The following is a 27,966-nucleotide window of genomic DNA, read 5'->3' on the forward strand; positions in this document are numbered from 1 at the left end:
GAGAACTGAATCAGTTCTTGTCTATCAGGATATGAATCTTCAGTTAAAAATTTCATAAGGATATATAAAAAATTGTGGGCTCCAAGCTGTTCACACACATACAAATTTTGAAATTATTTCAATGGTCCATTTGGTTTTCTCCTAACGTACTGTATTGCCGCTGAAGTATCAGCTTGCCGAGAAGCTGTTACAGCAAAATTGATACAAACCATTTGATCATTAGTCATCCTACATAAAAGTAGAAAAACCTTGAGTCATGGCAAAAAAGCCATTTTTGTTTTTAATACTACATCATTTGTTGAGAGTCCAGCCCCCCCTCACCCCACCCCGTGAACAGAGGGACGCTTGTTTTTGGTGACTCCACATTAGTTTATTTACTGTATGAAAGAGTTTCATTTTTGAATGGTGTGGTGATCTAAATTTCATGAAAACTGTCTGTCCTTCTGAACTTATTTGATCATGTAAGTGTGTCACTTTGCCTAATTTTTAGTAGGGCTGATTTATGTAGAAGGAGCAAATATGTCTGTTTGTTGAATACTGTCCCAGTAACTCTTGGGATATTTGTCTGTCTGTAATGCTTAATACCTCTCATACATTGTATGAGTGTTAGAAAGAGTTACTGTGACCTTTTTTTTTCTGTAAGTTAACATTCTTCCTACATTGCACATCAACAGATGTTTGTTCAAAATCCTTCTTGACAGTCCCAGGCCAGAATATAAATATAAACAAGCATTTACTGGCCTCCAGATTGTACTGAATGCAGTGTTGGGCCTTTTGTCATTTCAGTGAACCAGTTTGGGCCGTCGTTATGGCGGACCATACTGATGCGAGTTTGTTGCCGGAGGAGCGTGTTCGTGCTCTCACCAAGAAGGGAAGTACAGTTGAAGTTAATGAAGATGTTCCCCCACGTCGTTACTTCCGCTCTGGTGTGGAGATGATCCGCATGGCACATATTTATACAGAGGAGGGTAACATCGAACACGCCTTTGTCCTCTATAATAAGTATATCACGTAAGTCAGCAGTACAGCTAAAACTTTTCATGGTGACGTATTTCACTGATTGACCAGTTAAGATGTCTGTATTGAGCTTTTAGCCCATTGATTGATTGATAGATGTGTGTATATGCATATACATATGTATGTATGTATTAGGGTGGTTCAAAAAAATAAAAGTTGGAAATTCATTACACTCACCCCTTCATTTTATGATGCTTTGGGAAAAAAAAAGAAAGCCTGCCAAATATTTTTGTCATACATTAATATTTAGAGGTAGCACATCATAGCTGAAGGTTGTAAATATATCAGTTATCGCTGCCCGAGTGCCCGTGCAATAGGTTATCCATTATCCAGTATCTAATCACATCACTTATAAAGAGGATAGAAGTTAACCACCTGAGTGTAACTAAAGTATAATTTTATATTCAATCTAAAACTATGCCTGGGTTTAAATATTTCTCACAAACAACATACTTTCAAAAATGTTATTTTAGGCTACAAGCTGAAAATTTTGCTTCAATTCACAGCTTCTTTTCTTTCAGATCTTTGGTGATGGTGAATCTAACATGAGATAAATGTAAAAAGAGACACTTGCTGACTTAACATGCTTAACCATTAACTGGAAACTTCAGTAAAACATGTCAGCTACTAGAAGTAGAACATTTGTATACCTTATTGGTTCCACCGACTGAAATAAAGGGAAACAAATTGCCCTCAAATGAGTAAATACTCAAGGTATTTTTCTTCAAACACACAGGCATAGATAAAATACAAACTGCCAAAGAACAAAGAGCAGAAAAAAGGAAAGCTGCAGAAGCAAAATACAAAGAGAAACTGGAGGAGCCTGGACCATCTAATGTCTCACTACCTGACACTGTCTCCAGCCAGAGTGAAGAGAACACAGAAAGTCCAGATGAAGAATTTGTTATGCCAGTGCCACAAAAAGCCAGTAAAATTAAAGCTGTTGTAACACCAGGACTTGCAGCAGCATTGGATAGGACCAAAACAACAGACAGAAGTGCCACCTATATTCTGACTGAAACGGCAGCAAGTCTTGGTCATGATGCAAGCAACTTAAATATCATTATCATGTAAAGGATGTTCTCTTATGTTACACAGCTGTATAATTGGTTCTTGTGCTGATTCATACATTTTTGAATATTAAGTACTGCAAGGCATAAATAATATTGTTTGGAGCTAGATCAAAATATATGTGGAAATATATAAAGCATAGACTTATTTAAATTTATCAATAATGAAACAGTATTTCATCAATAAAATGAAAATGCAATGTTTGATTGTTACAAAATCCTCGCTACCCCAGTATGTAGGTATTGTAGGAGCATGATACATGTACGAGAAGAACTGCATCTCACAATTCATGTTTTAGTGTTAACTAGTTTATGGGATATGAAAAGATTTGATTTTCCAATGTATTGCCATAATTTCTGTCCTGACATATCAATATTAAACTGACAGAAATAATTTGGAAATATCTGGAAATGACCATACTATATGACAGTTATTGCCAGCAAAATCTTTAAGGGCTGTGTGCTACCAGTAAAAATTATTAGAGTTTTATGAAATTGTACATGTGTTTTTATGTTAGGTACAACAAATTTAGAGGGTGAGACTTGAAGTTTTTTGAAAACAAATTTTTTGACCATTTTTATGGACCACCCTAGTATGTATGTATGTGTACACTACCAGAAAAACATTTGGACACACTTTACTTTCAATTGTAAGATGTCCTACATGTAAACATATGATATGTTTAGTGAATGATTTGTGGAGATTTTCACTTTAAGATAATCTAGAGCAAGCTAAAGGCTCCAAAAGAACCTCTGGTCAGTTATTTTTCAGAATTTCAAATTTCAAGCTATTATTTCAAACAAGAACATGCAGTACAGTTGAATTAAAATCATTCACCTGCTAATATTCCATCTGTCCCCCCTTTTCCCCCCTAGACTTTTTATAGAGAAACTTCCCAAACATCGTGACTACAAGACCACCAACATTCCTGAGAAGAAGGACACACTTAAGGTCCTCTTATAGTGTTTGATTCTGTCTGAGACAACCTAATTCAAGATTCCAAAATAAGTGTTTAAATTTAAAATTTGCTTGCTTCTTATTCTTCTCCAGAAACTGAAGGATGTTGCATTTCCTCAAGCAGAGATATTGAAAAAAGCTCTTTTGAAGAGATATGAACAAGAATATGCACGGTATGCTGACAAAAAGGTAAGCAGAGATCATTTATTTATCAGCATGATTTGTGTTCATACGTTATTAAGAAAGTCATAAAGACACTAGTGTGTTGTCTGTGGGGATCCACAGGCTCTAGATTGGGTAGCATTTATAAAATAGGTAGGTGACATGGTTATTTTTGTGTGTCTAATACACAAAATTTTAAATATGAATTTATCATAGAAGTGTAGCACACTGATTGCAGCCAAGCTCCCAGCTGGCACCTTGAACAGATGTGCTGGGTAGGAATGTGAGATGCATGCCATGGGCCCTTCTGGAAACAAGCTGCTGATAAAGAGCTTTTTTTGGCTACCCACATTAAATAATGAACTTCTTTTTCTTCATCAATGTGTTATATAAACTTTAAATCTGGTGACACGGTCAACAGTAACTGTGTGGTTGTAATAAAAAGGTGGCATTTGTTCAAGGTGCTGTCGATGTCACACCAACATTTCAGGAGCAAAACAGCTTACTTTGTTGGCCAGTCCTACCCAACCCTTCCTTCTCCCTCTATACAGAGCAGAAAGAAATGCCTTTTTGTAGGTCAAAGGGCTCATTATCCGGGAAAACCCAGACCTTTGTGGATTCTAGTCTGACTTCATTCTTGGTCAGAGACTTCTTATAGCCTCTGAATGTGGTTTCTTGGGGAGGAGAATTTATGAAAAGTTGTTGCTGTTTTCTTTGAATGCATAGAGTTATGTATATAAATACATACATCTTCACTCGCCTATCTGGGATCACGGGGGCAACAGCTCCAGCAGGGAATCCCAAACTTCCCCTTTCCCAGGCCACAGTAACCACCTCTGACTGGGGATCCCGAGGCGTTTCCAGGGCAGTGTGGAGATATAATCTCTCCACCTAGTCCTGGTTCTTCCCCCAGGTCTCCTCCCAGCATAGTTAAGATGGTTTTTGACTGCAATATTAATATTTAAAGTTTCATCTATAGCATCTTAAAATACAAAATTGGTTAATTTGCATTTGTGAACATATTTTAAAATATCTCTTAGATCAAGAGTGTCCATAATGCTGACTGGGACTATATATTTTGACATCAAAGGCATTTGAAAAATAATTTCAGCTGGACTTCAATTTCAACATTTTACATTGTTAATTGAGTTCTGTATTCAGGTACCAACATTTGACAAATGTTATTGTGTATCTATTCTGTGTTAAACTACCAGAGCATCAAAGAGATAATTGGCAGCAAATGTTATTATATCATTTTGCTTTCTGTTCTCTTTCTTGAGGTAAATGGCAACTGCCAAAGAACAGAGAACCACCTACTCAAACAGTGTGTGCTTTATATCTAGAAAGAGCAGGAGGAAGTCTTGGCCCGGGAGCAGTCCCGACAACGAGCGCTGGATGCCGAGCGGGAGCGTGTGGCTGAGATGCAGCGGAGGCAGCGGGAGCAGGAGCAGTTCAGTGCTTTTGAGGAGATGATCCGCCGACAGGAGCTGGAGAAGGAACGTCAGCGTGTGCTCCTGGAGTTTGCCACACCAGTCATGCCTGTCGCTGACACTCCCCTCCTTCCAGGCATCCAAGGCCCCCCAGTGTCTCAAGCAGTCTCCCCAACTGCACCGCAGAACACAGGGGATCTGTCCAACAGCACTATCTTCCAACACAGTCGCACGATTATTGGCCCACCCAGTTTTGACCGGTCACTCAAGCCCGGGTCTCTGGTTAGCCCAGGCAACAACAGTGAGTTAATGTTTTCAGCAAAGTGGCTGGCGTTCAGAGCATTGAAATACTGCCAGACTCTGTTTAAAGTATTTATTCCTCTGAGCTGATTTCTTTTCCTCTGACCTACTTGATTTCCTGTTTCTACTATGCCCTGTGTCAGTCAGAACATCACAAGAGTCCATGTTTTCCATTCAGCTTTTGTTTCTTCCACTACATGATGTATACAGATACAATGGTGGATGCCCTTCGGCAGTTGGCTGTTCCTGCAGAACTGTGCCGGAGCTTTCTGAGGCTGGCAGAAACCAATACAAGCCGTGCTGTGGAAACTTGTGGCATCCTGTGTGGCAAACTGGTAAGAAACATTCTTAAATTAGTGGTATGACAAAGCACATCTTAAAGTAGAACTGCTAATGGCAACACTTTAAAAAAGAGATGGGTTTTTCAACTGTCCTGTGACCACTGTGGCTCTTGTTTGATATGTGTGGCTTGTTTGTTGCTCAGGTTCTCCTAAAGCTCCTTAAATCTTTGGACAACATGGCCACACATTTTTGCCAACCTCATACCAATCAGTACAGTTTTACTTTGATTTGCAAAGATCATCTTAAATCAAGTGTTTATGTGGAAGATAAAATCCATTTTTGTGATGCTTTTTATGTTCACTCCAGACCAGAAATGCATTTACAGTGACCCACGTCATTGTACCAAAGCAGTGTGGGGGGCCTGACTACTGCGACACAGAAAATGAGGAGGAACTCTTCCTCATACAGGACCAGTATGACCTCATAACCCTGGGTTGGATCCATGTGAGTAAAGACTTGAAATTCCCAACCAACTCCACCAAGTTCTGACTTTGTCACTGTGTTGTTAGTGCAGCAAACAATTGAAACAATACTTCACATGGTGATACAAGCACCAAATCCAGCACAAATTCTCCTTAGACATTGCTCTTTTGAAAAAAACCGACGGGCCACTTAAATTTTCAATAGGCGGCCACATGGGGGTCACTTGAAGAATTACACAGGGGTTAAAATATAAAAATGCTCCAATCATATTGAAAACTATAGCACATTATTTGTCTGATCATAAAGATTCCGAAAAGGTATAGTTTGGACTATCTACGACTGAATGTTATGGGGTTAAAACCTTAAGAATGGTGACAAAGGTCAATTTGAGTTTGTACAGGGGTCAAAAGTTAAAGTTGCTCCAATTTTAGTAAAAAATGGTGCAAATTGTTGATTGAGCTACTTGGATTAATAAATGAAATAGTTTTGACAGTGTTGAATGCTTGGTCTCTAAAGTAAAGGTCAAATAATGTTGACGTACATTGAATTCTATGACATGTGACATATGTTACCCCGTAACATGATAACTAAGCATGATACATGGTGCAAACTATTCCTTTTTGAAACCCTATTAAGTCAACCAATAATTTGCATCACCTTTGAACAAAATTGGAGCAACTCTTAACTTTTGACCCCTGTACAAACTGAAACCGAACTTTGTCACCATTCTGTTGTTTTTACCCATAACTCTATAGAATTCAGTCATAGATAGTCCAAACTATACTTTTTTGGAATCTTTACAATCAGACAAATAATAATACAGTAACATGCTTTTGGAGGGTGGTATGCATTTTCAGAGGCCCGACGTACATGCCCAGTCACCCAAAATGACAGCTATTCGCCTGAGTTAGACGAGGGCGAATATCTGTCATTGTGGGCGACGGCGCATGGATGGAGGGACTCTGAAAATGCATACCGCATGACAACAGCATGTTATTTGCATTATTATCATTTACTGAGGTACACAACACTTGGAATCACATTAACAATATTTAATGTCATTTCAAAATGCACGACACCCAGCAAATGCGTACATAAAAAGTTGGTTCACTTTAACTTTTGTCGTGTTGGCTGGTGCACGCTGCTCTCCAAATTCGCCAGTGCGTCCTTTATCAAGCTGGCTGCTTTGGCTCCTGTTCATTGTCATACTATCCATGATAAAATCATCCAGAATATCCATATTGGAACCAACACACACTTCTCGCCTTTTCATCTTTTCCTCTGTGGACAGTTCTTGGGCTGCACGCGCGCTATGACGTCATTTGTTTACGCACAGCGGGTGGGTATGCCGATACTCGTTCACTACTGCGGCCAGGTATAGCCAGGTAGCGTCGACGTAAATCTACGCTACCGGCCTAGCAACGCCTCGGTAAAGTGATAATAATATGGTATAATTTTCAATATGACTGAGCATTTTTATATTTTGACCCATATGTAATTCTTCAATTGACCCCTATGTGGCCGCCTATTGAAAATTCAAGTGGCCCGTCGGTTTTTCAAAAGAATAATATCTAAGGTGTACTTTGCCAGATTTGGTGCTTGTATCACCATTTGAAGGATTCCTCTGTAAATATTATATTATCTGCTGCACTATGTTGGTCTTGTGAGTAAAAACTACTTCATCTCCCCTGTAAAAGAAAACCTGTTAGAGCTCCATCTGGAGCAACCACGTGATTTCAAACATCTGTCACATTTCTATGTTACCATCAAGGCCCAGTAATCTGTCATCAAACGGAGCCCATATGAGTGAATTAGTGCTGATTTATTTTAAAGCAGGTCTGCAGTGTCCAGATGCGGCCCGTAACTGTCAAGATACTCTCGTAGTTGTTACATGTAAACAAACCCCCAAATGGAAATTGTTTTCATGAATGGCATTCAGGAAGTGCTTTATTAATAATTAACACACAAAGTACAAAGCATTTAATAACACAGTTGGATTTCACAGTGTGAGATGTCCAGCTGAAGGAGAAGTATGACATGCAAACATTTCTAGTTTGTGGACAGTCAGTCATACTGTACATATGCCCTAAAATATATAAAGACAAATGCTTTTTTAAACCCTTTTTCTGCAGTGCAAAATTTTGATGTTATACTAGGGTCCATTTGCCTGTCTGAGTTTGTTTGTGCTTGTCTCACAGTGGTTCCCAATGCTGATCCTCATGGGTCCATAAACACTGGTCCTCAGTCCAGAACCTAAAGGACAAGATACAGACTTAGATTAAATGTGATAGATTTCTCAATTGTGGCAGTGTGGTGGCCAAGTACTTAATGCAGTTGCTCTCGAAACAGAAGGTTCCAGGTTCAAGTCCACTCATGCCCATTCTTCATGTAATGTGGAGTTCTGTCACAAAGTAGATCCCATGTAAAACTTGTGCCAAATCAGCATGCAGACCCATCGCTGATCTACTGTGCTGATCGGTTTGCTGGCGTGAGTGTGTTTTTGTTTATATGTGGCCCTGCGTCCTTTCCAGGGTGTACCCTGCCTCACACCGTATGACTGCTGGGATAGGCTCCAGCCCCCCATGACCCTTAATTGGAGTAAGCGGTTGAAGGTGTGTGTGTGTGTGTGTGTGTGTGTGTGTGTGTGTGTGTGTGTGTGTGTGTGTGTGTGTGTGTGTGTGTGTGTGTGAGAGAGGGAGTTATTGTGTCAACACCTTGAAGGGGATGGAGTTACTCATCTGTTCATTGATTCACTGGATTTTACAGGGTACATGCATATGCTTTTCGAAAATCTATTAAAATGAGGAAATTTGCAGTAGGATTTTATACAAGAAAACCTAAATCACTGCAGGTAAATATATTATCCATCCATCCATTTTCTTCTGCTTCATCCGAGGTCGGGTCGCGGGGGCAGCAGCTCAAGCAAAGCCGCCCAGACCTCCCGATCCACACACACCTCCTCGAGCTCCTCCGGGGGAACCCCGAGGCGTTCCCAAGACAGCTGCGAGAAGTAGTCCTTCCAGCGTGTCCTGGGTCTTCCCCCGGGTCTCCTCCTGATGGGATGTACCCGGAACACCTCTCCAGCGAGGCGTCCAGGGGGCATCCGAAAAAGATGGCCGAGCCACCTCAGCTGGCTCCTTTCGATGTGGAGGAGCAGGGGCTCGACTCCGTGCTCCTTCCGAGTGACCGAGCTCCTCACCCTATCTCTAAGGGAGCGCCCAACCACCCTGCAGAGGAAACTCATCTCGGCCGCTTGTACTCGCAATCTTGTTCTTTTGGTCATGAGCCAAATCTCATGACCATAGGTGTGGGTCGGAACGTAGATCGATCGGTAAATCGAGAGCTTTGCCCCCCTGCTCAACTCTCTTCATCACGACGGTCCGATACAGCGACCACATCACTGCAGACGCTGCACTGATCCGTCTGTTGATCTCACAGTCCATCCGTCCCTCTCTCGTGAACAAGACCCTGAGATACTTAAACTCCTCCACTTGAGGCGAGGACACTCCACCGACCTGAAGAGGGCAAAGCACCTTTTTCCGGACAAGAACTATGGCCTCGGATTTGGAGGTGCTGATTTTCATCCTGAATGCTTCATACTCGGCTGCAAATTGCTCCAGTGCACGCTGAAGGTCCTGATTTAACAAAGCCAACAGAACCACATCATCCGCAAACAGCAGAGACGGGATTCTGTGGTTCCCAAACCGGACCCCTTCCACACCCTGACTGCGCCTAGAAATTCCGTCCATAAAGGTAATGAACAGAACAGGTGACAAAGGGCAGCCCTGGCGGAGGCCAACATGCACCCAATATGCACTGGAAACAGGCTTGACTTACTACCAGCAATGCAGACCAAGCTCCTGCTGTGGTCGTACAGGGACCGGATAGCCCTTAGCAAAGGACCCCGGACCTTATACTCCCGGTGCACCCCCCACAGGGCGCCTCGAGGGACACAGTCGAACGCCTTCTCCAGATCCACAAAACACATGTGGACTGGTTGGGCGAACTCCCATGAACCCTCAAGCACCCGATGGAGGGTGTAGAGCTGGTCCAGTGTGCTGCAACCAGGATGAAAACCACACTGCTCCTCCTGAATCTGAGGTTCGACTATCGGTCGAATTCTCCTCTCCAGTACTCTGGATTAGACCTTACCGGGGGAGGCTGAGGAGTGTGATCCCCCTGTAGTTGGAACACACCCTCCGGTCTGCCAATCCACAGGCACTGTCCCTGACTGCCACACGATGTTGCAGAGATGTGTCAACCAAGACAGTCCCACAACATCCAGAGACAAGGTACTACAGACGGATTTCATCCACCCCAGGAACCTTGCCACTGAGGAGCTTTCTGACTCCTTCCTTGATTTGCACAGATGCTCATGTTCTCGCACTCTGCCAAAATAACTATATATACACACACACACGCCACTCAGGGTAGTTGTGTATGACGCGTTAGGATGTTTTGCGCTGACAGGCTTGTGAAGTATGTGGTTTGTCCCTTCAGAGGATCATAACAATAAACAGTGATGTATCTTAACCATCCAAGTTTGTATTTTGTTAAATGCACACAAACAGCTGAATATACTGAATTCTGGCCACCTCATGTTTCCCAGACTCACCCGACGCAAACAGCCTTCTTGTCCAGCGTTGACCTCCACACGCATTGTTCTTACCAGATGATGCTGCCGGAGGCCATCGCCATCGTCTGCTCACCCAAGTTCAATGAGTGAGTTGGAAAGCATAAATGTTTCAGTTATTCAGTGGTTTGGAACTTTATTTCTCTGTTGCCAGTATTATTGGAGATGTTATTCATTTACAGTAATATTGATCATATCCCATATTAAACTTATAAAAGAAGTTCAAAACAATTTTTTAGCTCTGTTTTCAAAACTTTACTTGTGTGTTACTTTTTCTGCATTCATGTTTGACAGTACGTGTTTGATCCATGTGTTGTTTAAGGATCGGATACTTCAAGCTGACGGATCGAGGAACACATGAGATCTCGACGTGTAAACAGAAGGGCTTTCACCCTCACAGCAAAGAACCCCCTCTTTTTACAGTGAGTACACTTAAACTGTGCAACCAAATGCTGTTTGTGGATTACGGTTTACATTTGAGTTTTCTAGCCATCCTTCCATGTTCACCACTAAACCCAAATTGGCTCACGGTTGAGTTAGCCTGACCAGATGTCCCTTTCCCCTATGCTGGGTCTACCCCAGGATTTTCTCCCAGTTGGACATGACTGAACAACCTCCACTTGGTCATGTTATGCCACATTTCGGAACATCTACCTCTGCTGTTTGTTTCTGCATCCATCACCTCAGAACTACTCGGTGCCTTTACAGCTGACCACCCAGGCAAACCTCTGGGTGATCCTTGTCACTTCAAACCTGCCATCTATCTATTAGTCATGCGTTACATGGGAATACCCTTGATGTCCCTTTAGCCTGGTCCACTCCCTGACATCCTTATCAATAAGGCACCTGCTTTGCTAGTGTCCACAAAGTAAAATGGGTTCTGCCTGTGGATCTCACCATCACACCCCCAGATCCAGGTATCATTTTTTATTGGATACACATGGCCTCATCAGTGTTTTGTGTCCCTTTCGTATTGCCTGTACTTGCTCTCTGGATCAAAATCTTGGATAAGTACTCTGGATCCCTTGTGACCTCTGTCACTCTGGTTCTACATTGGCTGTGATGCCTGTTGGGACCTGTGCTTATCTCTGGATTTTGTAGCATGAAGCAGATGGGAGTCTATGACTTCCCCTGGAAAGGATGCCAGTGCAGTGCAGGTTGCTTCTCCAGCAAAGGCCACCCAGCTGTACCCGTTTACAGCTGGGTGGCCTGAGACAATGCAGATTAGGCATCTTGAACCACTCTGGTTATGTAATTAAAAATAAGTTACAGTTAAAACTTTGTTGCTGCAATAACGCAACATTTCCAGGTCGTGCTTTGATACCAGATACACATGCTGTGTGGTCCAAAATCTTGGAACAGTTTGCACATGAGCACTCTGATCTTTCTGACCTAAGTAAGAGTAGGTCATGGTCAAAATCTTGTCACTGTGATAACTCAACAATTCCAGATATTGCTGTCATATTGGATGCAGGTACTTTCTAGACTAAAGTCATGGATGAGTGCGCATGCGAGTTCCCTGTGACTCTCCTGACCTAAATGTGTTTCTCTGGACATCATCCAGCACACAGGCGCCTCAGTTTTGAGGACCCCTGTGTCTGGTGAATGCCAAGGGGACCCACACGTTTGACTTGGCTGTGGCATGTGGATATTTTCAAGAGGTGGAGATGGACCACTTGTCTGCCTGAGTGGTTGCCATCCAGGGCTTAAGGGTTGATGTGGCACCAGGACTTGTTCCCAGACCTGACTAGCACCTCGAGCAGGAACTAGCGTCATCACACTGAAACATGTCCAGATTCACCATGCGTGTATATTATTGTCTTTCACATAGCTCAGTCAAGTAAATTAACAGAAACTAAACTAAAACAGAGGTTTTCTTTGTTCGGTGGGTTTATATGTTTATTCTGAAGGAGATTGGAATGTTTTCATTTTGTGGGTGCTGTTTTGGAATTCCACATTATTATTATCGGTGAGGTTTGATGTGTGAAGGAACTAATGAAAACATTTTTCATTCCTGTGACTTTTCTTTCTTTTTTTTTTTGTCTTTTTTTTTGGGGGGGGGGGGCAGCAGGTTACAAATTTATATCTCAGCAGAATCCAAACTAACTCTGATTTATTTCTCCACTTCAGCATGCAGGTCATGTCACCATCACCGATGGCACTGTGTCCATGTTGGATTTGCGGTGATGATGCTTTTCCACCAGAACACTCTGACTCTTTTATTGTAAAGAAGACACACGTTTTAAGTTGTGAACAGTTGAAACTAATAACCGGTTGCCATTTATATGGACATCAAATGTTGTTGAAGGGAACAACATTGTGAAGCAACCCCCCACCATACGAGTATATTTGCACTTTCCAGGCAAACTACTATCCAGCTAACTGGGAGATCAGTGACTCTTCAGCCCCTCCTCTGTCATCACTATGGACATTAAAAAAAACTGTTTAGCCTTTGTTTTTTTTTTGTCATTAATGTGATGTTTGTCAGGGACAGGTGGCTGTCAACCTAAGGTTCTTGGTCAGTTTTATCAGACTTTGGTTATGACTGACAAATAAGTGCCAAGGATAAGATTAGTCTTTGTCAGTTATGCAACATGAAGTTCAGCGTGAATCCAGAAGTTTGTTATAAAGTCTTTCTGTTCCATTGAATTGGCCTTTTCATTCATCACCTGTTGAAATGCTACATGTGATGAGAGAAAAAAGCCAATTATAACTCAGGTATGCAGGTAGTGTCCATATTCCTGCACTGTATTGTATTTTTATACTCTGTATAAAAGTCACTTAACAGTATGCGTTTTGTCAAAGGAGGTTAGTTTGTATTCCTGCTTATAACACATCCATGTTCTGCATGTTTTTGTTTTAATTATTATTATAAATAACAGTGTGATTTGGGAGAGGACATTGGTGTGGGTCTGTGCTTCAGAAGATGTGTTCAACAGGGAACCTGAATGTACCTTCTGCTATGAATAATAAACTACCTGGCTAAGGTTTAAGCACCTAACCATTTTTGTTTCCTGTTCTCATGAGAAGTGAAAGATTAGATACTACCCTAAGAGTACCTTCAATAAATCAAATGCCAAGGTGAAATGAAACTCAGTCTGCATTCATTTATTCTACATGATATTGCCCTTTGTTTAAATCTCTCATTTACCAAAACAGGAATATAGAATTCCACATCACTCTGTCCATATGTCAGTCACACTTTCTTATCTCAGATTATTTCAGATTTGAGCAGAATCAGGTTGCATCAAGATCCTATAAGGTCCCTTATGATTTACTGAACATAGTATTGTTGATTCTGGTCATTATTGCATCGCCACTCTTAGCTTCATAGTGGAGTAGACTAAAACAGATCAAGTCCAGGCTTGCATCCAGACAATTTGTCACTAAACTTTCAAGTCTTCTTTTAAGAAAATCATCCACTATACCAGTTCATTATGAAGCTGCATAGCTGGATATACAAAATGCAAAACTTGCACTGTGCACAGTTTCTCTGATCACAGCCACATAGGCCTATAACTTCTGGGTTGTCAGGATGTCTTGGTGACTTTCCTCACTCTTCTCCTGCTTGTACAGTCGCTCAGTTTTTGAGAACTGTCTACTCCATGCAGATTTACTGTAGAGTGCCATACTGTTTGTATTTCTTGATAACTGATATAAAGTCCAAACATATTCACTGTCAGTTTTACCATCAGAGAGCCTCATCCACAACTACCACAAAAGACTCCAAGCTGTCATTGATGTTAAAGGGGGCAATTAATGGTATTAAGAACAGGAGTATGTAAACTTTAGGTCAGGGTCACTAGTTTCTGTTGTCATTATGATTTAAAAAGAGTAAACACAGTTGTCCATGAGTGGGGGGAAAAAGTTTTTTTGTTATGAAAATGACCAAAAGAAACAAAAAAAATCTTTGTATGTAAACTTTGGAGCACAACTGCATATGATGAACATTGTGTGGACTGGCCTTCGGGACCTATGTTTTTTGCGGATATTTTCCGATCTGCTAGCATGTGAAAATGGCACAGTGAAGTTAGTTGGATGTTGGACATTCGGATATTCATTGCTTTCATTTGGTGTTGGTGGCAGCCAACCTAGGAGCTGTCAATAAATTACTGTCTGAAAGTTTTTTCCTCAATAGCTTGCATGCCAGATAACTTAGAGACCCCAAATCAATGCGTGATGGTTATGAGATGTTTGACCAATTAGACACACCTCAAGTTAAAAGATTTTCCTACATCTTCTATTTTATATTAATATTAACAAAAACTTTTCTATAGAAAAGAACGCTTGATACTGATGTCTATGTTTTCATTTGTCACAGCTTTTTTGGCCAACTTATCCACCTCCTTATTTGTTGGTATACCTAGGCACTGGAACCCACATAATGTCTCAACCCCTTTCCTTGCCACATCCCTAATTTCCAAAAGAATGTTGTTAATGAGGTCTTGCCAACTCCTGGATGAACCTGTCCCAATGCTATTGATAGCTGACACAGAGTCACTGCACATAAACACTTTACCATGATAAATCAGTGCTGTACATTGGACTGCCATTACAACACCCACTAACTCCACTGTGAATACATTCAGGAAATATGATGTTCTCTTGCATGACTCGATATTCCATCCTTGGACCACAAAAGCTGCTCCAGTAGCACCTGTTTCTGGATCCTTTGACCCATCAGTAAAAAGTAACATGTCCTTGGTACCTCGCTGTTATATGCTTATGAAATGCATTGATCAGGACTCCATTATTATTTAATCTCTTAGATTCAAGTAGTGCGAGGTCAACCTTGGGTATCTGCCACAAAGGAACAGGAGGCCACAAAATTCCTGGACAGAAGACTTTGTCATGTTATCATAGCTCCTTTGCTACAACCTCTCCTGATCATCCAAAGTTTGACAATTTTGCCACTTCTCTCTCCCAGCTTTGCTGAATCACTACTTTAACCGGGTGATTGTCTCTCTGACCCATCAGGTTTATCTAATAATTAGCCTGAAGTTGCTTTTGACACAAGCCAAGTGTCATTTCTCCTGTTTCAACCTGCAGATCGCACACTGGAGATGAACACACCGCTCCTGTACATGTTCTGAGAGCTTTAGCTTGAACTAGATTCAACCAAGACAAAACGTGGAGGCAGACTCATTACACCAAACTTATCAAATACACATAAATTTCCTTTAAGGATGGCAAATCTGCTCCCCACTCTGTTCCAGCAAGACACCTCATTATGTTTGTCTTTTTACATTTGTCAGCCACTTTCATTATATGATCCCTCTTAAGTCTTGAATCAAAAAAACAAACAACAACAAAACATGCTGGACAGCGAGAGCGATGAAAATAAGTCTACTACCAATGAATGACATCCTCGCATTCAACCAATCACAACGCGTGACTGGAATTTCCAGACAAATAGCCAAAGTGAGTCCTGTTCTGGTCACAGAATAACCACAGCAAATTATTTTTGTATGTGTTAATGGGTCCAAGTGTTTAACTCCTCCTTCCCCTTCAAAGTCAAAGTCAAAGTCAGCTTTATTGTCAAATATGCTATACATGCTCAACATACAGCACAGATGAAATTTCAGTCCTCTCAGACAAATCTCTCTTCAAATCTCACATTAAACTGTTCCTCACTTTCTGATCCCTCATTCCTTATCGTCTTTGATTCCTTATTTACCCACCCTGGTACCCAAGTACTGCTCCCATCTTTCTCCTGCAAATTATCCATATTCTAACTCCGTTCTCCCTGTTCCCCTGCCATTCCTAAAAGTAAAGGCCTCTGATGCAGCGGCCAGCGACAATAAAGTTGTTGTTTTTTTTTTTTTTTTTTTTGCCTGTGGGAGGCGACAGAGGACGTTTGTGACAAGTTGACGACCATAAATAAAGACCGCGAATAGCAAACGAGGAACTGAACAGCAAAGTGCTTAATTTTGTTAGCAAAAAACCCTCTCAAAAACTCAAAATGGGGAAGCGTCAGCATCAAAAAGATAAAATGTATGTAAAGTATTGTCATTGCCGTCAGTGTCACAGGGCTAATTTGAAACGTTTGGTTTGTTGCGTAATGGTGTACAGTATAGTGAATGCTAACGTTAGTCCTAGCTAGCTGGTCTCTTCAAGTAAAGGCTAACTTTTAATATATGCTTAAATTGTGCAGCGCTGCTTCATTATTTTACTTCTCTCACTGTCCTAACAGGTATATCACATGTACAGAGTACACCAACTTTTATGGAGGAAAACGAGCAGGTAATTATTCTAATCTAGAAAAAAGAAACACGCACCACCTATCAGGCAAATGCAAGAAAAAGAACAGCCACATTTAGTAAGATATCAGCAAGTATATACTGACACAAAATAATAATGAAAATGTACGTAGCATAAGGCAAGAGATAATGCATTTACATAAAAAAATATGGATGGCACAAGAAACTGAAAACGTTTATGGTCCATACACATTTTATCAAATAAAACAAAAGTTATGCAAGTAAAGATAAAACCAAATAAATATGTAGCATAATATTTAATAAGTTAACAGTAACAACAACCCATAACTAATGTAGAAAACCAAGAATTGGTGTATAACTACAAAATATATACGAGGTCTGTTAGAAAAGTATCCGAACTTTTTATTTTTTTCAAAAACCATATGGATTTGAATCACGTGTGATTGCATCAGCCAAGCTTGAACCTTCGTGCGCATGCGTGAGTTTTTTCACGCCTGTCGGTTGTATCATTCGCCTGTGAGCAGGCTTTGTGTGAGCAGTGGTCCACCCCTCTCGTCGGATTTTTATGATTTGAACGATTTGGAGCTTTGCTGCATCAAATTTTTCCAGAAACTGTGATAGACCTCCAGGTGGACACCATTCGGAAAATTCAGATGGCTTTCAGGGATGATTTTATGTGGGATTACACAGATTAAGGAGTGCTCCAGCCGGTTTAAAGACCGCCCACAGCGTATGAGAGCGCGGTGCACTCTGAGTGCCTATCGACAGGCTGAAACAACCAGATCATTTCCAACGTAAAGGCTTTGTTGATTCGGGACGTCGTCTGACTTACACAACAATGGCAGAAGACGTGGACATCAGTACTTTTTTGGCAGATTCCACTGTTACAGGAGTTTTTTTTTCATGGAAAGAGGAGCGGAGGGATGCGCCACCGTGCCGCTCATGGCGCGGCACAAAACCACGTCCGTGTTGGTCTGCATGGCGCAAAGCAACGCCGTGATGAAGCCTCACAGGACATGTTGGGGCATGTCCAGCTCATGCACAATTTCTCGGATAGTCACACGACTGAAAAGCCATCTGAAAGCTGTCCTGTGAGACCAACACGGAGGTGGTTTTGTGCCGCGCCATGAGCGGCACGGTGGCGCATCCCTCCGCTCCTCTTTCCATGAAAAAAAACTCCTGTAACAGTGGAATCTGCCAAAAAAGTACTGATGTCCACGTCTTCTGCCATTGTTGTGTAAGTCAGACGACATCCCGGATCAACAAAGCCTTCACTTTGGAAATGATCTGGTTGTTTCAGCGGGGTTTCAGCTTGTCGATCGGCGCTCGGAGTGCGCCGCGCTCTCAGACGCTGTGGGCGGTCTTTAAACCGGCTGGAGCACTCGTTAATCTGTGTAATCCCCATAAAATCATCCCTGAAAGCCATCTGAATTTTCCGAATGGTGTCCACCTGGAGGTCTCACAGTTTCTGGAAAAATTTGATGCAGCAAAGCTCCAAATCGTTCAGACATTTTATTCGCAATAAAAATCCGATGAGGGGGTGGACCACTGCTCACACAAAGCCTGCTCAACCGACAGGTGTGAAAAAACTCACGCATGCGCACGAAGGTTCAAGCTTGGCTGATGCAATCACACGTGATTCAAATCAATATGGTTTTTGAAAAAAATAAAAAGGTTGGATACTTTTCTAACAGACCTCGTATATTTAAAATAAGTAATGCCAGCCTGTTTAAAAATGAATATTTAACTACTAATCAGTGAATAAAAGTTAAGATGTAATAAATGGATTAAGTGCCACTCTTAAAAGTTTTAACATGATATTTAAAATGTTATCAGATCAGAATGTCCACAAGCAAAAAAAGACCACTCAAAACATCCACAAGCCCAAAACATCTACAAGACTTTGCCAAAATGTCCACACTCTACTATAGTAATTATATTATATTAAATATGTTTTCTAAGCATTTTCCCACAGAAAAAAAAAAATAGACAACTGTAACTCTTACATGTACTTGCCCTCGCACATTGAAAAAATGGCTAACTTTCAAGAAATACAGTGTGACTGATTGGTGGTGCCACCTGGTGAAAAGTCTCAGGAAATTTTTCAAATATTTACCTTTTAGGATTAGAGATAAAACACATAAACTTACTGTTCAGCCAAAATCCTTTATTTGGGGATTCTAAAATCACAATACATTAAATTCAAGTAATGTTTTTTTGTTAATGTATAATAATAATATCAAGTATTGACATTTTTATTTATTCATTATTATCATTTTTATTGTTACAGGCATCACCAGTAGAGGCCAGCAGAAGCCTTAAAGTCCTTGATCATTGGCATTTTTAGATTCATATTGACCAGCAGTCCAAATGCATGTTACGTTGTAACTGTTCAGAAAAAGGTCATACATGTTGTTGCTAATGATTAAGCCTACAGCAATTTGTCCTCCACAAATATGAAATCATACCTGTTATTCTGGTGACACTGCTGTCAGTCCTCTTTATCTTCTCCAGTGGTCTGTCACATCCCAACCACAAATTAAGATGTTCCTCTGTGGGCTTCTTGTCAGCAAAGTGAAAAGAGCACATGTATAACATTTTAGGTGGTCTTTTCAAGTTTAGTTTTTTTAGCCATATCCTTCAGTTGGTGGTGGAAACTCTCAGTCTGGCTGTATGTTAAAAACATCACTGTTGTGGCCGCAGATTTAACTTTGTCTGGTTGTTACTACAACCATGAACAGCACATGTTCCTCACAATATGCACAACCCTGTGTGTATATAGCCAGTCTGAACAGGAAGTTGCACCCTCAGGAATAAGGTGGACAGAGCTATCTCAAATTTAAGAGATGCATGTTATTCAGACATTTCGGTGTGTACTTTGGATGTTTTAGGTGTGGACCTTTTGGCGGTGGATGTTTTGACTAGAAAGCTTTAAAATGGGCTTTAGCAGACTGAGAATTGATGTGCCCTGGTAAACCATTCCAAAGCTTGGCACTGGTAAAAGAAAACTGTCCAAAGGTTTGAACAGAGCGGATAACAAGGCAAAGCAGACCTGAACAACTGTTATGTTGAGATGGATTTCATATAAAAGACAATGTAAATTGTGAGGTGTGCTACCATAGAATATACACGTGATAGTTTATAGTGTTTAAAGGTTCTTTCACACGGGGGTGCTCCCGGTTGCTCCCAGTTGCGCCGTGCGTCATTATGATGCTGCCGCGTGGAAGCAAGTCAGTGCCGAGACAATGCAGCTCGGTGCCACAACAGCGCGAGGGGCGTAAAGGAGGAAGCAAGTCGGGTGCCGAAAAATGAAACCTGTTTAATTTTTTTGGCGTCCTGTGCTCGACGCAGAAAGAAAGTGGTTCCAGCGCAAGTTGGGGCAAAGAGGCGTTACCCAGTGTGACTCGGAAGCCAGTTTATGATTCCTGCTGTGTTCCAGTATAAATCACGCAGGATTGTTTTTATACAGTGTACTCAATGCAGTAAAAACTACACTCTGGGGGAAAAAAAAGACCACAGGAAAAAAATGCTGATTGCAGCTCAGCTCCTTCTCTGTGTGGAGCTGTCTGGTGAAGAGAGGCACTGTGAGGCAGCAGCAGCTTCTTCTCTCACAAATGTGTTTAAATAAAATCCATAAAAGTCCTGCTCACAGACTGATTGCCAGAAATATCCAGTAAAAAGTCTGGACATCTCTAGTCCACTCATGGACGTTCGTTCACGCGCGCACATGTGAAGAAGTTACAGGCTTCTGTGGTTGTGATTGGAGAAATTGTGCATGTTTTGCATTTTTCAAATTGTAGCTGAACTTTCGGGGCTTTTTTTTTTTTTATAAAAGACTCCTCTGTACCATTTCATCATGAAGCTGTATAACTGGGGATACAAAATGCAAAACATGCACTGTGCACAATTTTTCCAGTCACAGCCACAGAAGCCTGTAACTTCTTCTGGGTTGTCTGGGTGTCTTGGTGACTTTCCTCACTCTTCTCCTTCTTGCACAGTCACTCAAGAAAACAGGCAATTAAACTGATTATTTGCAGGTATTATACCAAAGGGGCTCATTACTTATGTAACCATCATCTTGGTTTTTATATTTTTAGTTATCTCAGTTTGAGTCTAAAGAAGATAATTTTAGAAATTTTTATATCGAGAAGCCTGATTTACTTTTTCTATTTGAAATGCCCTAAACAAATTAAAATGCATGAAATACCAAGGGGCTGAATACTTTTGCAAGCCACTGTATGTTTGTGTGTGTGTATAACGTGTGTAATGGTAACCAGTGCACTGCACTTTACGCTTTGACATGTTAATCATCAGGCCTATGTGGTAGTATTCTGTAATATAGACATCCATCCATCCATTTTCTATGCCCACTTACTCCAGTTATGGTTCACGGGAGGTTGGAGCCTATCCTAGCAGTCGTAGGGCATGAGGCGGGGTACCCCCTGGACAGTACGCCAGTCTATCGCAGTTCGGTAATGTAGCCATTACATTATCAAATACCCGGATATGTAACAGATAAAAGTAAAATGAATAATTATACATATTTAGATCACTCAACACTTCCTTCGAGATCTTGCAATTCCTTTGGAAAAGTATGTAGGACATATGTTGAATCACTAACCCTAACCCTTGTTTCCACCCGTGTACTGGACAAATTTGTTTTTTCCACTTTTCATACCATGGCTATCATCACACCACGGAACAATATGGTCCTGGCATGCTGCTAATTTAACTTTAAGGGCAAGATATAAAATGGATCACGCACTCCATTAATGTGGCTTCTACGTTTTATTTACTAAAGTGGGTAAGCATGAACTTTGACCACAAGATTTGACACTGTCATGTGTGTTGCTGATTTGGTTGATTCACCACAAGAGGTATAAGTACCAGTATCTACAGTATATAGTATCTTAAGAACATCATATATTGAAAGGATACAAAACCATTAATAATTTGATGATAAAGATGTCATTCAGACAAACAGCTAAATAGTTGGAGACTAACACTTTTTACTTAATATTATTTACATTTCAGAAATCCCACAGGCAAACTTCAGACGGCTTCCATTTGACCACTGCAGGTAGGTTTGTTTTCTTATTCTCTTCATAGCATAACTTCAGAGACATTCAGCTGCATAAGTTTTGTAATTTTTCATCTGCACATCACCACAGTGGAGATGAAATGAAACTACATTCTTGTAGTTTTTCTATTTTTTTTTTTTTTTGCCAAGTCATGGGATAACAACATGAATATTTACAAGTTACTGAATAAAAGAAATGCAGACTGTGTGGTACTCTGTGGTAAATCTGTCTGGAGTAGGCAGTTCTCATAAACTGAGTGACTGTGCAAGGAGAAGACTAGTGAAGGAAGCTACCAAGACATGTACCGTAAAGTCCAAGACACATTTAGTGACTTGGAAATGTTCGTGCATCCATCTTCTGACTTGTCGAAAGAAAACTAGATGTAAAAGTGATGATGTAAACCTTGTATTTAAGTCGTCATTTTTATTATTATTTTATATTATATTTTATATTATTTTATATATATTTGTTAGTTTACTTGTGGACTCTGACTGTATAGACTACATATAAAATGGCTGTAATTCCTAAATGGTGAGTGCAATCTTTTTGTTTAACTGTTGAATTAAAGCTGAAAATATACACTCACAAGCATATCTTGATTGTTGCATTTCAACTCCATTGTGGTTTACAGAGGCAATTTTATCCACGTTCCAAATGCTTATGGACCTCATTGTGACTGTTTTCTACAAATTAATTTTGTTTGTGGATATCAGCACTAATAAGACATATTATTGTTGACAATACTATCCACAAGTATTTGATTTGATTTGTATAATGTAAAAACAAGAATGCATTAAAAATGCAGGGTAACACAAAAAGCAACAGATCAGATGCACTTGTTTCCATTGTGACCCAAAATAAATCAGATAGAATATGACTAGAGGTAACTGTTAACAATATTGACAACAAAACATAATAAAAAAAGAATATAAGTATGGTATTTACACATTAAATCAATATTTACAGACAGCAGGTAATGAAGTCTAAAAATAGACAAGGTTATTAGTAAAATTGTTGACCATCAAGGAACAAAAAGATGCTTTACCCTATTTTTAAAATAACATTTATTTCTGTAGGATTTTGATTGGAAATCAAGGCTCTTCCATATCTTAGCGCCAGTATAAGAAAAATATGTTGTCCCAAAGGCCATAACCGAGGGGATAACCAAGGACAAGGCATTGGATCTAGTGTTAATGCTGTGGTTTCTGAATTAAATTTATAATATGAAATTGGATAGTCTGGGGCAGATTTCTGTACCACAGCAAACGTGATTTAGTTTAAGTTGGCCCACTCTAAAGTCAGCCGAGAACACATGAACCATATTGAATTTGTCAAGGCCAATATGTGACTGGGGATGGGCGTCAAGGGGGAAGCGTATTATCCTATTCTGCATAACCTGCAACTTCATGTTATTTGTCTTGGTTAGACCAGAAAACCAAGACACACTGGTGTATCCAAATAACATTGGATAAAAGTGGCCAAGTGACCTCTTTGTCTTCATATTGAAATGCTTGGCCTGTTGATATAAAACCTTCAATTTAGCTCTTGATTTATTGAGAATTTTCTCAGCTATTATATCTGCTGATAGAGTCTGGTCAGCCATTCTCTGAGGGACTCAATTTCAGAGTTGCTGAATCTCTGAGACATCTTTGCCAGCTACTAGTAAAGCAGAATCATCAGCATACAACAGCAGCTTACAAGAAACTGCTGAGGACATGTCATTCACATAAATAAGAAATAATAGGGGACCCAGGATAGAGCCCTGATGTACCCCACAAAAAAACAAATGGCAGGAGTGGAAAGGGTCCCCCCAACCTCCACTGACTGCAACCTTCCATAAAGGTAGAATTGAAACCAAGCTATAATAGGTTTCTGAAATCTTAAGACCTCTAATTTTGATAGTAGAATTTTGTGATTGACAGTATCAAAGGCTTTTTGGAACTCAAGAAGAATCACACGTGTGTGTTGGCCTTTTGTCTTGTTGAAGTTTAATATAATCCATCAAATGAACTCAATGGGTATCTGTGGAACACAGTGGCTGAAAGCTGGACTGTAACTCATGAAAGCTTGTTGTCCTGAACATAAGTTTTCATTTGTTTACATACTAAGTCAAGTAGAGTGAGATGTACTGGCTTAAAAAGTTTTTTTTTTTTTTTTCTGAAATTGTAGTTGTATTAAGTAATTGTCAGTGATATCTTCCCATTTTGTTTCTGTTGTTCTGTTGAATATCTCAGCTTGTCCCTTCAGCCATTTGAGTATCCTGTCTGTACTGTGGATGGAGTCGTCTTTGACCTGCTGTGAGTAAAAGATGCTAAATACAAACCAAGCTCCAGAGCTGAGAAGAAATATAGCTGCAATACCAAAACAAAATTTTTGTATATATATGCTTTGTGTCACCCTCTAGTGTGTGCATAATTTGTTGTCAGGGGTCTGCTTTTATCCATCCATCCATCCATTTTCTTCCGCTTTATCCGGAGTCGGGTCGCGGGGGCAGCAGCTCAAGCAAAGCCGTCCAGACCTCCCGATCCACACACACCCAGCTCCTCTGGGGGAACCCCAAGGCGTTCCCAAGCCAGCTGAGAGATGTAGTCCCTCCAGCGTGTCCTGGGTCTTCCCCGGGGCCTCCTCCCAATGGGACGTGCCCAGAACACCTCTCCAGCGAGGCATCCAGGGGGGCATCCAGAAAAGATGCCCGAGCCACCTCAACTGACTCCTTTCGACGTGGAGGAGCAGCGGCTCGACTCCGAGCCCCTCCCGAGTGACCGAGCTCCTCACCCTATTTCTAAGGGAGCGCCCAGCCACCCTGCGGAGGAAACTCATCTCGGCCGCTTGTACTTGCGATCTCGTTCTTTCGGGCATGAGCCAAATCTCATGACCATAGGTGAGGATCGGAACGTAGATCGATCGGTAAATCGAGAGCTTTGTCCCCCCTTGCTCAGCGCTCTCTTCACTGCGACGGTCTGATACAGCGACCGCATCACTGCAGATGCTGCACCGATCCGTCTATCGATCTCACGCTCCATCCGTCCCTCACTCGTGAACAAGAACTCGAGATACTTAAACTCCTCCACTTGAGGCAAGGACACGCCACCGACCTGAAGAGGGCAAAGCACCTTTTTCCGTTCGAGAACCATGGCCTCGGATTTGGAGGTGCTGATTCTCATCCCGGATGCTTCACACTCGGCTGCAAACCGCCCCAGTGCACGCTGAAGGTCCTGATTTGACAAAGCCAACAGAACCACATCGTCCGCAAACAGAGACGAGATTCTGTGGTTCCCAAACCAGACCCCCTCTACCCCCTGGCTGCGCCTAGAAATTCTGTCCATAAAAATAATGAACAGAACCGGTGACAAAGGGCAGCCCTGGTGGAGGCCAACATGCACTAGAAACAGGTTTGACTTACTACCAGCAATGCGAACCAAGCTCCTGCTGCGGTCGTACAGGGACCGGGGAGCACCCCCCACAGGGTGCCCCGAGGGACACGGTCGAACGCCTTCTCCAGATCCACAAATCACATGTGGACTGGTTGGGCGAACTCCCATGAACCCTCGAGCACCCGATGGAGCGTGTAGAGCTGGTCCAGTGTGCCGCGACCAGGACGAAAACAACACTGCTCCTCCTGAATCCGAGGTTCGACCATCGGTCGAATTCTCCTCTCCAGTACTCTGGAATAGACCTTACCGGGGAGGCTAAGGAGTGTGATCCACCTATAGTTGGAACACACCCTCCGTCCCCCTTCTTAAACAGAGGGACCACCACCCCGGTTTGCCAATCCAGAGGCACTGTCCCCGATCACCACGCGATGTTGCAGAGGCGTGTCAGCCAAGACAGTCCCACAACATCCAGAGACGTAAGGTACTCAGGACGGATTTCATCCACCCCAGGAGCCTTGCCACCGAGGAGCTTTCTAACCACCTCGGTGACTTAGGCCTGGGTAATGGATGAGTCCGCCTCTGAGTCCCCAGTCTCTGCTTCCTCTTCGGAAGACGTGACGACGGGATTGAGGAGATCCTCGAAGTACTCCTTCACCGCCCAACAACATCCCCAGTCAGGGTCAACAGCTCCCCACCCGCACCGTAAACAGTGCTGGTGGAGAGCTGCTTCCGCCTCCTGAGGCGTCGGACGGTTTGCCAGAATCTCTTCAAGGCCGACTGATAGTCCTCCTCCATGGCCTCCCCGAACTCCTCCCAGACCCGAGTTTTTGCCTCTGCGACCACATGGGCTGCGGCACGCTTGGCCTGCCAGTACCTGTCAGCTGCCTCCGGGGTCCCACCTACCAACAAAGATAAGTAGGACTCCTTCTTCAGCTTGATGGCATCCCTTACTTCTGGCATCCACCACCGGGTTTGGGGATTGCCGCCGCGACAGGCACCAGAGACCTTGTGACCACAGCTACGAGCGGCCGCATTGACAATGGAGGTGGAGAACATGGTCCACTCGGACTCCATGTCTCCATCCTCCCCTGGGATCTGGGAGAAGCTCTCCCGGAGGTGGGAGTTGAAGACCTCACTGACAGAGGGTTCTGCCAGTCATTCCCAGCAGACCCTAACGATACGTTTGGACCTGCCAGGTCTGACCGGCTTCCTCCCCTCCCAGCGGATCCAGCTCACCACCAGGTGGTGATCGGTCAACAGCTCTGCCCCTCTCTTCACTCGAGTGTCCGAGACACGTGGCCAAAGGTCAAATGATACGACTACAAAGTCGATCATCGACCTCCGGCTCAGGGTGTCCTGATGCCACATGCACTTATGGACACCCTTGTGCTCGAACATGGTGTTTGTGATGGATAAACTGTGACTAGCACAGAAGTCCAACAACTGAACACCACTCGGGTTCAGATCGGGGAGGCCGTGCTTCCCAATCACCCCCCTCCAGGTCTCACTGTCGCTGCCCACGTGGGCGCTGAAATCCCCCAGGAGAACAATGGAGTTCCCAGTCAGAGCGCTATCTAGTACCCCTCCCAGGGACTCCAAGAAGGTTGGGTACTCTGCACTGCCGCTCGGCCCATAGGCCGAGACAACAGTGAGAGACCTGTCCCCGACCAAAGGCGTAGGGACACTACCCTCTCGTTCCCTGGAGTGAACTCCAACACACGGCGACTGAGCTGGGGAGCAATAAGCAATGCAACCCCAGCTCTCCGCCTCTCCCCGTGGGCAATGCCAGAAAAATGAAGCGTCCAGCCCCTCTCCAGGAGTTGGGTACCAGAGCCCATGCTGTGCGTGGAGGTGAGCCCGACTATCTCTAGTCGGTATCTCTCAACCTCCCGCACAAGCTCAGGCTCCTTCCCCCCCAGCGAGGTGACATTCCACGTCTCAACAGCCAGGGGCTGTGAGCATCAACCAGGCCGCTGGGCCACCCGCCCTCGACCTCCACCCAGTCCTCTCTGCACCCAACCCCCATGGCCCCCTCTGCAGGTGGAGAACCCACAGGAGGGCGGGCCCACGTCGCTCTTTCGGGCTGAGCCCGTCCAGGCCCCATGGGCTAAGGCCCGACCACCAGGCCCCAACCCCAGGTCTGGCTCCAGGGTGGGGCCCCGGCTCCGCCATACTGGGCGACGTCTCGGTCCTTCATTTTTTTTACTGGTCATGGAGGGGTCTGCTTTTATCTTTCATTGATTTGCTAGAATGTAGCTCCAGAATATGAGAGAACCGTTTTCTTGGGTTTGAGGGGACAAGAGATATATTTTTATTTTTTCTCCCCCTCCTTCCACCAATACTGGGTGAACTTTTAAGTGAACCTAAAATTGTGTAAAATAAATAATAATAATAACCACTTTACCTTGTGCACTAATATACGAAGTGCAATATTTTATACTGCATAATCATTTCTGTGGTATTTTTTTGCAATGTGACTGACTGCACCTAACTGTACTGTGTCTGGACAAAAGAGCTTGAAAAATGTTTTCCTCAGCAGAGCTGCCAGTACATGTTTCTTGGGGAATACAGTTATTCCAGAGATGTACTACAATTAATTTCATTATAACTTAAAAAAAATTTGCTCACGATGAGTCGTTTTTATTGTGTGTGTGTGTGTGTGTGTGTGTGTGTGTGTGTGTCGAGCCTGACTAGGTTGACATATTGAGAAACAGCAATAATAGTCGTATTATTATGACGTTACAGTGTTGTGCTATTTACAGTTCAGCAGATAGTTTCTGTATTTTGTGTGCACTTTCTCACACCAGCAGTACTTATTTTATACAATAAATATTTTATGCCTTTCCATCTAAAATGTTATGCTTTGCACATGTGCAGAGGTATCAGTAACAGAAATTTCATGTTTTGTATTTTATAAAACTCAAGCTTTTTGTGGCACTGCTGTGCAAAGCTGTT

General features: G+C 42.4%; 2 protein-coding genes across 5 annotated transcripts in view; both read left to right on the forward strand.

Annotated features, from left to right (window-relative positions):
* Positions 1-27,966, forward strand: part of LOC117511169 (STAM-binding protein-like A) — a 42,785-nt gene that overhangs the window by 5,643 nt on the left and 9,176 nt on the right. The window contains exons 2-10 of one of the 4 annotated variants that reach the window (XM_034171150.1): positions 787-1,011; positions 2,964-3,039; positions 3,139-3,234; positions 4,551-4,938; positions 5,148-5,272; positions 5,586-5,723; positions 10,312-10,424; positions 10,658-10,757; positions 12,466-13,431. In XM_034171150.1, coding sequence (XP_034027041.1) covers positions 809-1,011; positions 2,964-3,039; positions 3,139-3,234; positions 4,551-4,938; positions 5,148-5,272; positions 5,586-5,723; positions 10,312-10,424; positions 10,658-10,757; positions 12,466-12,522 — 1,296 coding nt within the window. In that variant the 5' untranslated portion in view covers positions 787-808 and the 3' untranslated portion in view covers positions 12,523-13,431. Of the gene's footprint in view, positions 1-786; positions 1,012-2,963; positions 3,040-3,138; positions 3,235-4,550; positions 4,939-5,147; positions 5,273-5,585; positions 5,724-10,273; positions 10,425-10,657; positions 10,775-12,465; positions 13,432-27,966 lie in introns of those variants that run through there. The other 3 variants (XR_004560903.1, XM_034171151.1, XM_034171153.1) reach the window with 3 other exon arrangements.
* ppil2 (peptidylprolyl isomerase (cyclophilin)-like 2) overlaps positions 16,191-27,966 on the forward strand; it is a 69,176-nt gene continuing 57,400 nt past the window's right edge. The window contains exons 1-4 of the mRNA XM_034171149.1: positions 16,191-16,329; positions 16,529-16,578; positions 21,591-21,636; positions 23,872-23,934. Of these exons, the coding sequence (XP_034027040.1) occupies positions 16,298-16,329; positions 16,529-16,578; positions 21,591-21,636; positions 23,872-23,934 (191 nt within the window). The 5' untranslated portion in view covers positions 16,191-16,297. The remainder of the gene's footprint in view (positions 16,330-16,528; positions 16,579-21,590; positions 21,637-23,871; positions 23,935-27,966) is intronic.

Source organism: Thalassophryne amazonica, chromosome 5 (genome assembly GCF_902500255.1).
Source record: "Thalassophryne amazonica chromosome 5, fThaAma1.1, whole genome shotgun sequence".
Classification (NCBI taxonomy): Eukaryota; Metazoa; Chordata; class Actinopteri; order Batrachoidiformes; family Batrachoididae; genus Thalassophryne; species Thalassophryne amazonica.